Source organism: Asterias rubens, chromosome 4, assembly GCF_902459465.1.
Source record: "Asterias rubens chromosome 4, eAstRub1.3, whole genome shotgun sequence".
Lineage (NCBI taxonomy): Eukaryota > Metazoa > Echinodermata > Asteroidea > Forcipulatida > Asteriidae > Asterias > Asterias rubens.
The window spans coordinates 2,262,949-2,279,706 of NC_047065.1; the positions used below are offsets into that span (position 1 = coordinate 2,262,949).

General features: G+C 36.0%; 1 protein-coding gene across 2 annotated transcripts; it reads left to right on the top strand.

The window, feature by feature from the left end:
* Positions 1 to 3,173: 3,173 nt before the first annotated feature.
* LOC117289218 (bactericidal permeability-increasing protein-like) lies at positions 3,174 to 13,894 on the top strand. 2 transcript variants are annotated; one of them, XR_004518930.1, is made up of 17 exons: positions 3,174 to 3,518; positions 4,240 to 4,354; positions 5,011 to 5,145; positions 5,748 to 5,821; positions 6,141 to 6,237; positions 6,406 to 6,469; positions 6,817 to 6,880; positions 7,155 to 7,243; positions 7,664 to 7,846; positions 8,342 to 8,407; positions 9,189 to 9,356; positions 9,887 to 9,969; positions 10,166 to 10,208; positions 10,730 to 10,793; positions 11,855 to 11,931; positions 12,369 to 12,809; positions 12,853 to 13,894. XR_004518930.1 is itself a non-coding variant. In XM_033770234.1 (16 exons), the coding sequence occupies exons 1-16, from the start codon at positions 3,398 to 3,400 to the stop codon at positions 12,414 to 12,416; spliced, it is 1,491 nt and encodes a 496-aa protein (XP_033626125.1). In that variant the 5' UTR covers positions 3,174 to 3,397; the 3' UTR covers positions 12,417 to 13,894. The 2 variants fall into 2 exon arrangements, 1 of the variants encoding a protein (XP_033626125.1); XM_033770234.1 differs by having other exon boundaries at positions 12,369 to 13,894.
* Positions 13,895 to 16,758: the final 2,864 nt, after the last annotated feature.

The following is a 16,758-nucleotide window of genomic DNA, read 5'->3' on the forward strand; positions in this document are numbered from 1 at the left end:
GATGTCAGATTGTTTTGCTCATTGGAAAATGAGAACAAAATGTGATTAAAGGCACTTGACACCTTTGGTAATTGTCAAAGACACGTTTTCTCACTTGGTGTATCCCAACATATGCATAAAATAACAAACCTGTGAAAATTTGGACTCAGATGGTCATCGAAGTTGCAAGACAATAATGAAAGGAAAAAAAACACCATTTTTGCACAACTTTATGTGTTTTAGATGCCTGAGAAAGGCATCAGGCTTGAAGTCTTTTAATATTTGTGTAACAGCTCTCCATTGCTCGTTTACAAGTAAGTGTTTATGCTAACAATTATTTTGAGTAGTTACCAAAAGTGTCCAGGGGTGGATTTCACAAAGGTAGTCCTAACTTAGGACTAGTCCTAGGCAATGCTAAGAGATAGGACCAGTCCTAAGTTAGGATGAGTTTCTGGACTGGTCCTATCTCTTAGCATTGCTTAGGACTAGTCCTAAGTTAGGACTACCTTTGTGGAATCGACCCATGTTGCTTGAAGTACATAATGTTCTTCAAACTCGAGATTTCCCAATCATCTCAAACATGCAAAGTCTGAAATTTTCACTACTTAGTAGTTGAGTAATAGTCAAAGATGATAAAATTGTTTTTGAACTTTTATACTTGAAATATGTCAGTACTCGCCAAATGAAAAAGAAGGAAAATTTTTACAACAAAAGTTTTGTTGTTTCTGTTGTTGACACTTTTAGAGAGGCTGCTTAAAATGCATATTTATTAGAGAATTTGTTGGTTTATATTAAAATTAAAATTTTTGTTTTTATTGTTTTAATTTCTTTATAAGAGAAAGTTATATTCCATTACAGACCTTCAGTAATTTTTTGCCATTGTATATTTTGCAGTATGTTGCCCTTAAAAGAATCCCACAAAGTTGTATATGGTTTTCTTTTTTTAACGAAAGTAACTTTCTGAACAATGATGCAATATTCTTTTGAAATCAACCGTTAAAGAAGAGTCAGTTTTGTAAGATTTAAAATAAAAGTCAATTTTGTGATGCCAATGGTAATCTATTAAACAAATCTCGACTTATCGTTAGATCTTGTCTTCTTGTTCGTTTGTGTTACTGAGTTTCGATTAGGACATGACTGTTTTGGTTGACCTGGGAATCCTCTTAAGTTAAATACAAAGTGAGTGAGATTGTCATGGTGCCTAATACTGAATAAAAAATGAAACTGAAATAAAATGATTGACAATTAATGATCATGCGTTTCAGCCCCACTCTTATATTCAAAACCTGTTGACTCCCCGTACTACAAGACTGGGTCTTAGATTCACCAGCAACATGCTCCTTGCTCCCCGGTCTTGTCTAGCCAGCTACGGGGACAGGGGGTTTTCCATTACAGCAACCAGGCTCTGGAATTCACTCCCTGAAAACCTCAGGAAAATCCATGACATCTCCATCTTTCAGCATCAACTTAAGACACCTGTTCACACTTGCTTTCCCCAACACTTGAGAATTTCCCCTCTTTCCATCTTGACCGGCGCCTCTGAATGGTTTTTCACCAGATTTAGCGCGCCTTTAAAAATGTTGTGATATTATTATTATTTTATTATTATAAACATGGCACCATTTTGATCATAATTTATAACAAATATAAAGGTTTCATGTAGCGCACGTGTCTACCAACAAGATACCTAAGGTGCTTAGTAGGCCTACATGATACAGAAAGAGGTTATTGAAGTTGTGAATTCTGATACCCAATTATGTTGCACACCTTATAAGGGTTTACGACTTCAAGGTGCTGCGGCGCATTCAGCTGCCACTCTCCCAGCCAAACTCTCTAAATGCAAAAGAGTAAAATAAAAACTACTTGAAGAGCCATATGAGGGTAAACTCTTTCTCGAGTGGTCTTCCACTCTTTTATATTTAAGTTTGCATCTTTTTGGGTGATGTTTCACTCTGTCATGGAGTGAAACCCCTCTTAAAGATTGAAATAGCCTCCACTCTTTTTATTAGAGCCATAATATGAGGGACAACTCAAAATGTAAAAAGTTTTTTTTTTTTCACTCTTTTACATTTAGAGAGAAGGAACACCGCAGGGAGGACCTCTTCTCTTTTTGATGGGAACCCCTTTTCTTCTCGATGAGAACCCCTTCTCTTTTTCGATAAGTGTACAATTCACAACTTATTTCTGCGTAGGCCTATAATGATGTTTTTAAAATGCAATTCTTCGTTCATTGTTTGTAAAAGCAGATTTACTAAACAAATTTTCATTTTACGTGGTAAAATGTCATAATTTCTTGTATGCTGCTCATTGCGCACACAAGTTCAGTTACCTCCCAATTAGTGGGCGTAACTATAGGGAGGCAGTGATGCTCGTGACCTCCTTTTGAAATTTTGATATTTTAAAAATGATTTTTCAGAGAGTAAAATGTTATACTCAACAGCTTTAATTGGGCAGGGGTGCCCCCCTCGTTGGTACACCCCCTTATGTGCCCCGTGACGGTGACGCAGTGCCTCAGCGAGCGTAGCAAACAATGGAGGACAAAACATGATTGTTACAGGAGGGAATTCTCCACATTACGAAGAATTGTTGCACTTTTATATTTCGCAATTAAAATAAAAAAATTGCAAAAAAGTTAATAATTTGCAATTTCTAAATTTAGCTTTTTGTGTTATTCAAACCATAGGGCGAAATTTATTAGAACACCAAATTATATTGTTGTTTTTCAAAAAACAACTGCCATAATTACGCTTTAGATGCTATTCGAGGTGCACGGAAGCCCAGGAGATTCTCACGAAAGCTCCGGGTGCAATTTCATGGTGTTTAGCAGAAAATGAAAATGCCGCTCGATCAGCAAATCTCCTTGCAGCGAGCAAGTTTTAGTGGGATACCGGTGGCAACAGTATAAACTTGATGAAATTGGTTGGTAGCCTGTTTCTGCTAAGCAGGATTTGTTCGTGTTTAACAGGCTTTATAAAATTGGGCCCTGGTTCTCACAAAAGCTCAGAAAGCTTTCGAGGTAAACTGACACAGTCTAGCGATCAGAGATACCCCCTTGGTGCACCCCCTTATGTTTCCCGTGACGAAGTGCCCCACCAGCGCAAACATGAGCATACAATTATATAGAGAGGACAAAAGGTGATTGTGTACCAAAAACGCAAAAGGGAATTCCCCATTTCGAAAAGGCTTGGGTACAGAATGTACACCTGTACTTCCTTGTTCCACTTTCATATTTCGCAATCATTTTACAAACAAGAAGTCCCGGAAAAAACTGAAATCACACAAAAGAAAAACTGGCTCCATCAGGTCTATAAATCAGTGCGCAGAGAGTTGTTTATAAAGGAGGCTGCGAATTTCCTTTGGTTAGTTCAGTACCACCAGGGACCGTCACGTCACATACAGTCATTAACTTAAAAAAATCATGGCGCTCAACAAACTCAACCTGTTATTTGTTGTGATTCTATCGGTTTATTTCAGCCCAGCTGTGGAGTCAGTGAATCCTGGATTTAAAGGCAGGATCACCCAATCGGGACTCGACTATAGTGAGTATATACTAGTCTTTATTAAAAAACAATAATTAGGAATTGAAGGCAAACTTAGGCGTTATATGGGGTTCAATCGGCTCTAGACAATAAATTGTAGTTAGTGCAGTTTGTAGCTATGGATTCCACCAATGCCTTTGCAGATTTGGAGCTCCTGTAAAATGAAGTGTATATTGAACATGGTTTAAGGTACATGGCATCCAAAACATTCATTTTCTATTTAAAATATTAATTTGTTGATTTCGATTTATCCCCTTTCAATTTATTTCGATCATTAGGCCTACAATATGAAATTGCAATTAATGACATTAAAGCACTGAGTATAGACGATATCTTTCGATACACAGGGAAAACTCTTGCAATTGTTAAACAAACCGCGCTGGTTTGCATGGACGGCCAAAATGTTGGCAAAACATTCACTTGCGCTATAACAGATGTTGTGGACAAATTCAGAATTTTCTGCAAACTGTCCAATTAAATAAAATACCTCCTATGATTGGTTGCTTTGTTTCCAACTATTTCGACACCATTTAAAAATAATTATGTGACTGTGTAACATTTACGAACTGTATTATTTTTTGCATGTATGACTTTCCCGAGTTGTTCATCCTCGGTTGGCAAAAACTCGGTTGCAAAAGAAAGGTCTATAAACACACAATAATGTTTATGGGGGACATTGTGGCTGATTGTACTTGTCTGTTGGTTTGTATTTTTCTATTAGTGCGTGATGTTGGGCTACAGGTTCTGAAAGAGGAAGTACAGCAACTGAAAATCCCAGATATTACCGGCGATGCGCATGTACCTGTGGTCGGTCACATTACCTACACAGTGTCAAAGTAAATCAAAATGTTTTATGCCTATAGCATAGGCCTATAGCCTAGGCTCACATGAGCATACAAAATTGACATTTGTGTGTGTTGGAAGGGCGATGGAATGTTAGTATATACGTGGCATAATATTACTTCAATTTAAGTGAAGGTATAAACATCAAATCAAGTAAAAGACAAAATCATTTTTTAAAGAAAATACAATTAGAGGGAATGATACAATTAGTAATCACTCTTGTGGCAATACAACTGTTGGTTAGCCTACAGTGAAAAGCATTTTAAGAACATGTTCACCTTGATTCTGAAGTAATGTGGTTATGTAAAAAGATATCAGTTTTTATGCCCCCAAAAAATTGAATCTGAGAAGCGTTATACCGCGGTAACGCTTCTGAGATTGTGTAGCAGTATTCTTATTTTCAGCGATATCTGTCAAACACGAACAGGTCCAAAAACCAAAGGTTTACTTTGCCTTTCAAACGAAGACGTTCAACACAATAATACTCATAGCAGGAAATGAGTTTATGAAATTGAAAACGACATGGCTCAGTTTTATACAATATCTTGTTGACATAATCTCCAAGTTAATTTGCATACAATCCAGTTTCACTTTTCAATGATTTAAATTGTTTCCTGAACTAATAATAATTGACGTTTTTTTCGTAAAGCATTCGCATCACAAGTTTCTCGATCCCCCCAACCTTGACCTCGCTGACGACAAAGACTGGAGTAGGTCTGACTCTGGCAGCAACTGGGATAAGTTTGTCTGCGTGGGGAAACTGGCACTACAGTAACCATGGATTGTAAGACTTAATTAATTGACATTTCTAATGAATTAGACAACAAAAGTATAATAATATCGAATTCTTATACGTATCTACCAAACAAGGTACTCAAGGCGTTGAGTTTATACAAACTTACAGATAGAGAGGTTATTGCAGTAATGAATTCTGAGACCCAGCTATTTAGCACCTTACAAGGGTTTACAAGGTGAAACGGCGCATACAGCAGCCACAGCCAGGAACACCGGGGCGAACCCCTTCTCTTTTCGATAAGTGCACTGGGTTCTTTTACATGCGTTACACAACACTTTGAACCAACGGCTTTACGTCCCATCCGAAGGGCGAAGCAATGGTTAAGTGTCTTGCTTAAGGACACATGTGTCATGGCTTGGGATGCGAACCCACACTCTGCTGATCAGAAACACCAGACTTTGAATTCGGTGCTCTAACCGCTCGTCCACACTTTCTCATTGATTTCAATTATTCGAATGAGACCATGGGCAAAACAAACACAACAAAGCCCTGTTGTACTTTAAGTTATGTACCTAATTTTGTTATTCTATTACAATGAAATGACATGTAATAAAAAATATTAATATTGAGCGTCTTATTACTCCAACCAGCATTCACATCAGTGATAGCGGTTCATTTGATGCATCTGTCTCAAGTACATCACTCATGCTCACTTTGAGGATTGGTTAGTCTTCCTTATTTATTTTACTATGTTTATCAGCTTTCGTTCCTATATCCTTCCTCCCTGCTTGAGTTATCTAATCTTTACATCAACTTTATACTTTTATATTTATTTACAGGCTGATGAAAAACACAAGAATTGAAACCCCTTTTGTAATCCTTAGGCCTATAAACCAAAATCAAAGTAAGGGCGTTTGAAACTTGAAATTAACAAAAACAATTGACAGTGGACAAAATATGATGATAACAATCACAATACGTCAAATGGTCCACTTAATCTTAATCTTTATCTAGTGATGTTATGAACATTTTCTCATCTACAGGTGTGGACAACAGTGGGCGCCCTACTATCTCCATGACTACCCAAGACTGCTCATTTAACGCGGGAAATGTTAGAATCAAACTTCACGGCGGCGCGAGGTATCAGTTTGTTCATTTTGGTATTCCCCAAACCTCAATCTTTATTACAAAATTTTTACGAAGAATGCGATTTGATTTTGTATGTACAGTGCTTTATCAAAACATCTTTAACTGACAAATCGCACTAGTCCCTATGTTATAATGTTGGTGTTTACTTCTTAAATGCAGCTGGCTGTACAATCTGTTTTCGAAAGATATTGCTGGAGTTCTGAAATCCTCTATCAACCAACAGGTAGGCCTTATAGACCTTTATCATGGTGCAGCCATCTTGGATTTTTCCCATTGATATCAACGTTACCAAACCGAGGCTGGAAGAACAAAATAGCCTGGTTTCTATTTTTGCAAAATGATTATTGGCATTCATTTTCGTTATTCGATACGAGGTGCATGACCAAGATGGAGGCAGGGTGCTAAAGGTCTATATTGATCAGTAATTTCTTATAACGGGACATTTTTTTTTAACTCGAGGTGACAGCAGACTTGAATTCGTTGTTTTTGGAAATTATGAGCATGCTCAGAATCAACACATTCAGCATAAAAAAAGATTAAAACTAACATTGTTTTATTTTAACTGTTTAGACTTGCTCTATGGTGATGAAGGAGGTTAATGATGATCTTGAGATGCAACTGGCTAAGATTAAAGGTAAGTTATAATTGAGTAATGTTATTCTTTGCCGTATAAAAGTTTCGTCCACTCCACCTCATTCAACATTTGTATGTCACATTTTGAAACTTTTTGTTGGGGCCGGAAACTCCAAGTTGCATTTGAACCCTATGAAGAACCTATTACAATTGCCTTTAAAGTACGAAATTGATATCACAAAATATAAGCCCACGGTGTTCTTGACCAATACAAACTTTGCCAAAAGAAAGAAACAAAACTTACTCTTCAAACTGTTTTGATTTATTGTTCACAGTTGAGGCACATTTTGACAAGAATGCATGGGTTAATTATTCTCTGGTAGCGCCTCCTACGTTCACCGGTCACATCGATACCGCCCATAAGGTAATCTGGAAAATCCATTTTTTTAAAACTCTCTCAAGAATCATAATAAGTTGATATAACAATACAAATATTCAGTTATTTCATAGCGCTTTATATCCTATGTCTCAAAGCGTTTCCAACATAATCCTTTTGTAACAGTTGATCTGAAAAGTTGCCAACGGCTGTAACACAGAAATCCGAACTGCGTTAGAATGCTATTCAAAATGGCGCCCATTTTGCCAAGAATTAACATTCAATTGAATTCAATTCAATTATTTCCATACTTGTGAAACAATGAGAATGTTTAACTAATAATTACAATTATTTAAGTCAAAGACAGTCAGGAACAGGTCAAGAAAATATTAAATGAAAATGAAATGACATTAACAATCTAAATCAATAATCTGAAATAATAATAATTTGCGAACTGGTAACCGACAGGGTGAGGTGTTTCCTGCCGGCCCAGGCCCACACACCGAGGCCCCTTTTACCGTACCAGTCATACCGTCAGATCCCGATGAATCACGGCATATGTTTCTCTGGATAACAGACTACATGTTGGAAACTGCGGGATACGTGTATTACAAGGCAGGAGTACTGGCGTACAATGCTACACAGGACAAGGTAAGAGTGCCGCATTAACAAGTTTGTAGTTTTTTCAAGATTACAGGTTGGCAGTTTGTATTCCTTAAAGGCAAAGTGTACCTTTGGTTTTCGGAATCGTTCGATTGTTTAATCATAAATTAGATCAGATTAGATAAGATTTTGTTATTCATCATGTAAACATGAAAGTGTAGATGTAACACAATCAAACCATTATGTGCAAATTTAACTTCAAAAGGTGGTCGCGTTTTGGGGGATATTGCCGAAAATCCAAAGCGAATTATTTCCATGCAGGAAGAATAATCTCCAGTCACATTCTGAGAAGCGTCATAGATTCAAATTGTATAGGGCATAATGAACAACTGATACCTTTCTATATAACCAGATTACTTCGAAGTGAAATGTTTCTCAAAATACTTTATACTATATCGAAAAACTGATGGAGGCTTCTAACCAAAAGTTCTTGTTGTTATTAATTTAAAGTGTTAACTAAAGCATTCCCTTTGTTTATAACAGCTACCCCCAGGTTTCAAGTACAAACTCAACACGGACGCGTTGGCCGTGGAACTTCTCCTGCCACAAGTAAGTTTGTTTAAAAAAAAACTGTCTTTATCACATCGTGAGAGAGTGTAACAAAATCATCCAGTAATAGTTTCACATTATAGCCTGGATTACTTGCCTCACAATAATTTATATAAGCCAGAGATCTGCCTTGAGTCGACGTCAAACTTCGTCCAAATTTATATTTTGATCTCGCATTTGTTTCACGTGAAGATTTGCAGTTAAATCATTAATGCTTGTATACATAATAAAACAGTTCCACGCTGCTTTGGCATGCATGACGACTGAACGTGCAGCTGCAACATCACCTTGGACCAACCAAAACACAGATATGGAAAGCTTACGTCACTGCACGTTTATCCGATGGGAGACTTTTGGGACACTTGGTGGCAGCAGACTTACCAGGTAAAATCCATTGTTCTAAATCGTGTGCGCACGCTCAGAACTACGTAAACAATGGAAATTTACCTGGTAAGTCTGCTGCCACCTAGCGTCCCAAAGTCTCCCATTAAATAATGGTATCCACTGAACTTTATCCTTTCTAGGTTCAACAAAACCTTTTAGCTTTTAATTGCCGTCACTGTATACAGTGTACTGAGAAAATTAGATTGGAGACAATCAAGGACTTGATTGTTACTTGTTATTCTTGTCTGTCTTAATTGCTTTAATGAAAAATACCAATAGACTTACATGATGTGTTGTTTAAGTACAGTGTTCTGGTTCTTATAAAAGTAGGGACCAGTTGCTCAGAACAAATAAATAACTTTCAATCTCATTGGAATAAAACTGTTGTCTTTTGCAGCTGAATGAGAAGTTTCCCAACATGCCGATGCAAGTCAATGTCAAAGCTATAGCGCCACCCATGGTCAGATTCACCCAACCTCAAATCAACGCTTCTGTCAACTTACAGATTGATGTGTTTGTCATTAATAAGGACAAATCGCTGACTTTTGCGGTGTCCTTGGGTGTGGTATGTTTAATACACTAATTACATAAAGCCAATCCTTATGTCGTTCACACTCATTTTAGTGTGTTTAAATTGCTTTATTCCACTGTAATTCAAGTGAACATTTACAAACAAATTATTTGAACTTTGTAAAGTTTAAAATTAATGTAGTATGTAGATTTATATTTTAAGAAAAAGGGTTCTAGGGTCGATTTCACAAAGTATAGTCCTATTATCCTACAGGACTATGTCCTTTTGTTAATGCAAGTCGCCAGACACACTGGAATACCACGTCAAGGCTTGGGCTACAAATTAACTATTTTTTCAGTGGCCGTTGCCGCATACTCCTGGGCTGAAAAAGGGTTACCCCGTAACAGTCCATAAGGACGTTTGCTTGGTATCATCCATAAGAAGCAGGGCAAGTGACTCATCGTAACTCAAGCTAAGACTTGTTTTAATTCTTTGTTAAATCCATCCTTGGTATCCCAAGGATTTTGTCGCATACCAATTTACTTGTCTCTGATGTTCGATTTACTTAATATTTAAACTTCCAGGTCGTGCACGGATCTGCTTCTCTGGGCTGTGTTGAAAACGCCGCTGGTGGAAGTTCGTTGACATGGACAGTAAAACTGAGGAAGTACGTAATGACTTCTTGTCAATAGGCCTAGTATCTTTAAACAAGTACTGACTGTACAATGCTTATACACATCGGTGTAAGGGTACAATCAAATAATGTTCTTTATCCCTGATGAAAATTTGACATCTCTTCTCTTTATCATCTGATAATAAAACTTCAAAGGTAGTTTATAGTTACAAACTTTGTTTTGTTGCAGGACTGATGTCACATTGAAGCGATCAGCAATTGGAAAAATAGATGTGAGTTGTATACAAGTAAAATATGAGTTTTGGAATGATTAAAGTCTGCCAACCACTATTGTCAACATTACAAGATCTCAGTTTCATGAACTTACAGTAATAACATTATACTGGTAATAAATGCTAGCATAAAAACTTATCTTGTTAACGATCAATGGAGAGCTGTTGATAGTATAACACATTGTGAGAAACAGCACCCTCTGAAATAACATATAGTTTGTCAGAAAGAAGTAATTTTCCACTAAAATATTTGAATTTGATTTCGAGACCTCAAAATTAGACTTTGAAGTCTCGAAATCAAGCATCTGAAAGCACACAACTTCGTGTGACAAGGGTGTTTTTCTTCTTATCTCTCAACGACCAATTGAGTTCAAATTTTCACCAGGTTGGTTATTTTATGCATTATGTTGAGTTACACAAAGTGAGGAGACTGGTCTTTGACAATAACCAAAGGTGTCAAGAGTCTTGAAACTCAACTCAATGACTGATTCTTTATTAATATTTATATTTTTGTTTTTCAGACGGATGGTCTGGCCATTGGTATTGAGTTTGCCTGCAACGCTATGCTTGTTCCCTGGATTAATGGTATAAATACCAAGTTCCATTTTACTGTAATATGTTATTTTTTAACTGATGGAGTTTTTTAATTTGAAGAAATAAACAATGTTCTTTTCACAGTCAATCTTTATACAGCATAAATTGTGTACTGAAGTAAACTTGCGGGTAAAACCATGTGTGGTATCTCTTTAGGGAGTGTTGGCTCTGAAGAGTTGGTGTAGTCTCTACGTTTCGAACAGTATACTCTGCTCGTCTTCAAGAGTATACTGTTCGAGTTCGCAGGTTTACTATTCAGTACTTGTTATTCTTCACCCCATGCAAAGCTTCAAACACCTATTTTGCTATGAATTGTGTTGTTTTTTTGATGTAGAAAATTATTGGCAGCATTGATATAACAAAAGTGAAACGGCAGAGAGGAATGTTACTACAGAAGTTTAGCAATTTGGGGTCGATGTACTTTTTGTAACACAAAACACAATGTCCACAGCTTCACAATAAATTGACACCGTTTGAAGATAATGATAGTAGAAAGCTTACCTTAATATTACTTGCTAAGGCAGTGTAGTTTTTGAGAAATGAGTAAAACAATGTCACGGAAATACGTTTTTTTTGCTAAAGTAATGTTCGTCTCCTGAGACGAAAATTAATTTCGTGACTTGTTTTACTCATTTCTCAAAAACTTCAGCTCTTCAGCAAGTAATATTTTAAGGGAAGCTTTCTACCACCATTATCTTCAAACTATGTGCGTTTGATGTAAATCTGTGGTCGTTGAGTTTTGTGTCCTACAAATAACTGCAGACCCTTCAATAGAGGTACCGAAAGTCACCTGCCTGAAATTACCGATCAATTATTTCCTTATGGGGTGTAGGGTGTGAATCTTTGCATGGTGGAAATATAAATAAAAAGAGGTTAATAGAATGATTTTTTTTTTTTAATAAACAAGAGGTTTGCGGAAACACCATTCTTGAATTATGTTTGTTCTGTGATCAAATAACAGTGGTTAACGACTCATCGATCATGCTCTGATCGTCTTCTATTTGTTAGTTGATTTTTTTTTGTTTTTGTTTTTGGGGGTTTTGTCTTTCTAGAAGCAGGAAAGAAAGGCATGCCCCTGCCGAACGCAGGCAACGTCAAACTTCAGAAACCTGTCATTCAACAGGGACAGGTAAACACATTCTATTATTTGCATTGTTTAATCATTCCGAGTGTGGTCATTATTTCGTTTCGTTTAGGCTAGCTATTTATCTTTCATCGGGCATGATATTTTGATATTATCACATGATAAGGACTGACCTACATGTACATGTTGGTGTATAGGCTCTCATTTCAAACTATTTAATCATAGTTCTTTTTAGAGGCAAAGCGGAAAACGGACTAAAATTATAAAGAATATTTTTGACTGTTTCATGCACAATTTTATGAAAATCTCATGAAAACGAAACGTCATCCAATCCACAGTGAAATGACAATATGAAAAGAAAAATAACTGTGGTTCTTTTCCTTTGCATATGGTACAAAAAATTCCATTTAAATAAAAAAACTAAAACAACTTTGTTGTGAACTTTAAAGAATTTTGTTTGTGCTTTATTTTTTATTTCGCAGGGCTTCGTGAAACTCGGCACGGACATTTTGTTCATCCCATCTGAGTAAGGTGCTGCCTAGTCATGTATGGATGGAAAAGTGTGATGCGTGAATTAAAAGTGGCATTCTGTGAACTATAAGTGGTTAATTAGACTATATTATTCAGATGATCAGTGTTATTAAAGCTCGTCAATTCAGGTTTTGTTTTGCTGTGTGAGGAAACTTGTGTAATCCCTATAGCGCCCTCTAAACACAATGCGCTCTGAAAAGTAATGGCAATAAAAACTTACGTGGTAAGGAGGACAGGCTATATCAGCTTTTGATAGTGTAAAATGCATTTTGAGAAACATTTCACTTTGAAGAACTATACGGTTATGGAAAAGGATTTTTATCCCAAAACTTATTCTTCCTGATTGGACATGCAAATTGAGGCATTGCATGGTGAGTTATCAATATTATTTGGTTTGCGGTATACACACATCATGGGGTTACCGCAAACATAGAGGATTACAATAATCCAAAAACGAAAGGGTTACTTTAACCGTCATATATAAATAACTATAAACAATCTTTCCATAAAGTTATTGCTAATATTATACTTTATAGATATAGAACTGCGTGTGACGTAATAAAATTAATAAATCATTGTTTCAAAAGTAAGTTAATTATCATAGCTAGATTTTCAAGAGTGATCAACCGTGCCAGGGTAAACAAATAATATTTGTTTTATTTTTAGTTAATAACACACAGCTCATCTACCATGTACCTTTTAAGTAAATAAAATCAAAATAACATCCAAAGAATTGTGCTTATATTACGGCTGGTGTTCTTCCGTGAAATTGTGACGTCATCGTCTGGTACCGAGGCCAGTTGTCTGCACGCACAGATAATATTCTGGAGTTAAGTCTTTTGACGAGAACAAAACTTATACTCGACTCCCATTGTTGCTGTGATGGTGTGTAAATTTAGCTTTAAATTGTATTTTGTTGCTTGCTTAAAAGGTTTACTCCTTTGCTTATCGCTAATTCCGTTAATCGCTAATCGTAGATCGAAGCAATATAAGTCGCGGCGGCGCGCATAATTTATATTGATGTGAAATTACTTCACATTTCAGTATAAACTAATTTGCATGAGACTTTTCGTAAAGTGAACAATTGGCCTATTGTGTGTAAACGTCTCAAACCATCACTCGTGGAGTAAATTATTGCCATAAAATGACTAGATTTCATCAAAATAGATTATAATTCAATTTCCATTTTAATCATTAGGCAAATTAAATCGCTAAGTTAAAATACGCTGTAAATAAATAATTATTTTAACCAGGTCACTGGACAAATTTGTAGTAATGTATCGGTCGATTAGGCCTTCGACCTTTTTATATGGCAAGAGTGTGAAATACTGAAATTGCAGAACATTTAATAAAATAATTGGAATAGGTTTTGATAAAGCATACATTCGTATAGTGATTACCTAATAAAGCTTGTAAATTTCCTTCGATATGGTATAATAAATCTATAGACGACTACAGTTCTAATCATTCCAATTCATGGCCGTCTTCGTGTATTCATTAAATTAGTTCACGAGTGTATATTCCTATTTAAATTATAATTGTGATGATAGGCCAAGGCCTAAGTTAGTTTCTTACAGGTCAAGTTTGGGGGAAAATATATCACGTAATCACCAACGTAGTCCGTATGGAGATTCATGGGGCTAGGCCCAAGGCCGCTAAATATGGATGGTCAGTGGGATTGTAAATTATTGGTGACGAACAATTTGTAATTCCGTTATTTCGTTATTATAATAATAATTTAGGTGGATGGCTAATCAATCATCCTTACTCGCAGCTAAGAGCTGAATTGCGAAGGACGCGGCTACAACGTGTTCGAGAAGCAGGCATGCAAGGGCGCATTCAGCTGCCAGCAACATAAACCCATTATGACCACGGAGCACAGCCAAAGATCGGAAGTGATTGATTTTTTTTCCCGAGGGAGGAAAACCGGATAGTCTGGAAAACCCGCGTGGCACAGCAGAGAACCATCGCACAACTCAACTCACATTGGCCCTGGCCGGGAATGGAACCGGGGTCACCTTGGTGGGAGCGAGCGCTTTATGCACAAGCCAACCATGGCAATTGGGAATTGTGATTGACAATAAAATAAAATAAGGCCGTACCAGCGAGTCGCCGCCATTTACAATGGTCCGCTTGCCACATGCAAATCACAACACCCGAGACAAGCAGTAACACTTTCACTCCCAAGCGGTGCATGGCAATCCCAGTGTTAACAAACATCCCTATTTATATTCGACAATAAAATATGAAAAAACATGGACAAGTTTTCGTATCCTGTCACCACTTTTTCATACGTTATGAAATAAAATAGTATCCGATTTACTAAAAAAGATATATATAATGAGATAGTCAACCACCAAGAAAATCAGTAAAGAATACAGAAAGGGGTTGAAGCGAAAAGTATTAAATAAACAATTTCTCGAATTTCCATTCAATAACTAGTTTAATTGCACCACAAAATTCTGTTTAAAGATCGTTTATTTCGTTTCCAAATTTTATTATTTAAAGCTATGAAAGTATACGACACTAATAAATTTGTATTACAATTTTTGTTAACAAAAATTGGAACACATTCTGGAAAGTTACTTCATTACAAACAACATTTTCAAATTCTTTTTCAAGAAATATTAAAATTTGATCGTCAGGAAGATGTTTTCATGATGGGACTTAAACTCAACTGTTTAAATGTGATCTAGAATAACTAGGCCTGGTTATTTCTGTTGAAATGTGGTTCCAATTGGGAACTAAAAACAATATTCCAATAATTAACTCTTTCGTTTCCATTAAAGTCTTCGTGATAACGCAAAAATACTTTGTCGTAAAACTTATTAGGCTCATACCATAAACAGATTGCGTATAAGCGCAATATTACAGCCAAAGAAATAAGCAAATAAGCTACTAACCACAACAAACATGGTTCGTATATTATGTTTCCAGGCTGTGGCAAAAGTCATTAAACTACAATAACAAATAAATCTCTTTTTCCTCCAGTTATGAACATAGAATCGTCATCATTACTCAATCATGATTAACCTGCCACCTTGACACATTCATAATTTGTTTGTTTGAATTAAGTTGAAACCTTTTGAGAGTATAGACCACAAGTAAATGAAAGCACAACAATCTTAATTCAGTTATATAAAATCAAATCACTTTTAAACCTTTTTATTTTCAATTTGTCGATTCACTTGGCAACCCATAATAAAGATTTCATAAAAACTAAAAGCAGGTACACCATTACTGTTTAACACCTCTCTTACATAATCATAATTCATATCATTATTTTCAGATTTTAGTTATAAAACATTAGTAAAAGCAATCTTTACATCATAATTTGGAATAACTGGATATACAAATGAAGCACTCCGAACAATTCAGCAGTTTTTGTCTTTGATTTCAAGCACCATTAAAAATAAGCTACTTTGATATATCCTGACGACATTATAACCCATATATACATATAGGACAAAGGAAGACTGAAGGCCCGACTTAATCAAGCATAGTATTTGTTCCTTGGCAAAAAGTAGGAAAGTAGGGGGCTTACCTACATTTCAACTATTTGTATAGAAGTTGTATTTTGCTGTGAAGTCAGTCGATTGTTGAAAGTGTAGTTTATTTTTACGAATCTACACTTAAGTGTAGATTCATAACATAATCTACAGTTGAGTGTAGATTCATTACAAGCTTTAGTAAATAGTTCAACTTTAAAACTACTGTCTTTCCAAACTGAAAGACAGCATGAAGTGCAACAAAACATAGCTGAAAATCTTTAAATTTACAAAAACATTTTCCAAATCACTTTATTATCACAATTTTGTACCTGAGGAAACTGATGTTGCAAGCACTGAGTATGCCTGCGTATATATTTTGTCAAATAGTTGTATGTGACCAACCGTCGTATGACAACGTATACAAAATTACATAGAAATTAGACAGACTAACTAGTGTTCTTATCATGGGGAAATCCAATTCATTGAAACTGTTACGTAACCAATGGGGGAAATAGTTTAAAGGCAGTGGACACTATTGGTAATTACTCAAAATAATTATTGGCATAAAACCTTACTTGGTGACAAGTAATGGGGAGAGGTTGATGGTATAAAACATTCTGAGAAACGGCTCCCTCTGAAGTGCCATAGTTTTAAAGACGTAATATTCCACGATTTTGATTTCGAGACCTCAGATTTAGAACTTGAGGTCTCGAAATCAACCATCTAAACGCAAACAACTTCGTGTGACAAGGTGTTTTTTTCTTTCATTATTATCTCGCAAGTTCGATGACCGATTGAGCTCAAATTTTCACAGGTTTGTTATTTTATGCTTATGTTGAGATACACCAAC

What these genes read in the sequence shown, in the direction of transcription:
- LOC117289218 (XM_033770234.1), top strand. Translation starts at nt 3,398, where the DNA reads ATGGCGCTCAACAAACTCAACCTGTTATTTGTTGTGATTCTATCGGTT. An exon ending in AAACTTCACGGCGGCGCGAG is followed by an intron (nt 6,238 to 6,405) that starts GTATCAGTTTGT and finishes TCTTAAATGCAG; the next exon opens with CTGGCTGTACAATCTGTTTT. An exon ending in CAGCAATTGGAAAAATAGAT is followed by an intron (nt 10,209 to 10,729) that starts GTGAGTTGTATA and finishes TTTGTTTTTCAG; the next exon opens with ACGGATGGTCTGGCCATTGG.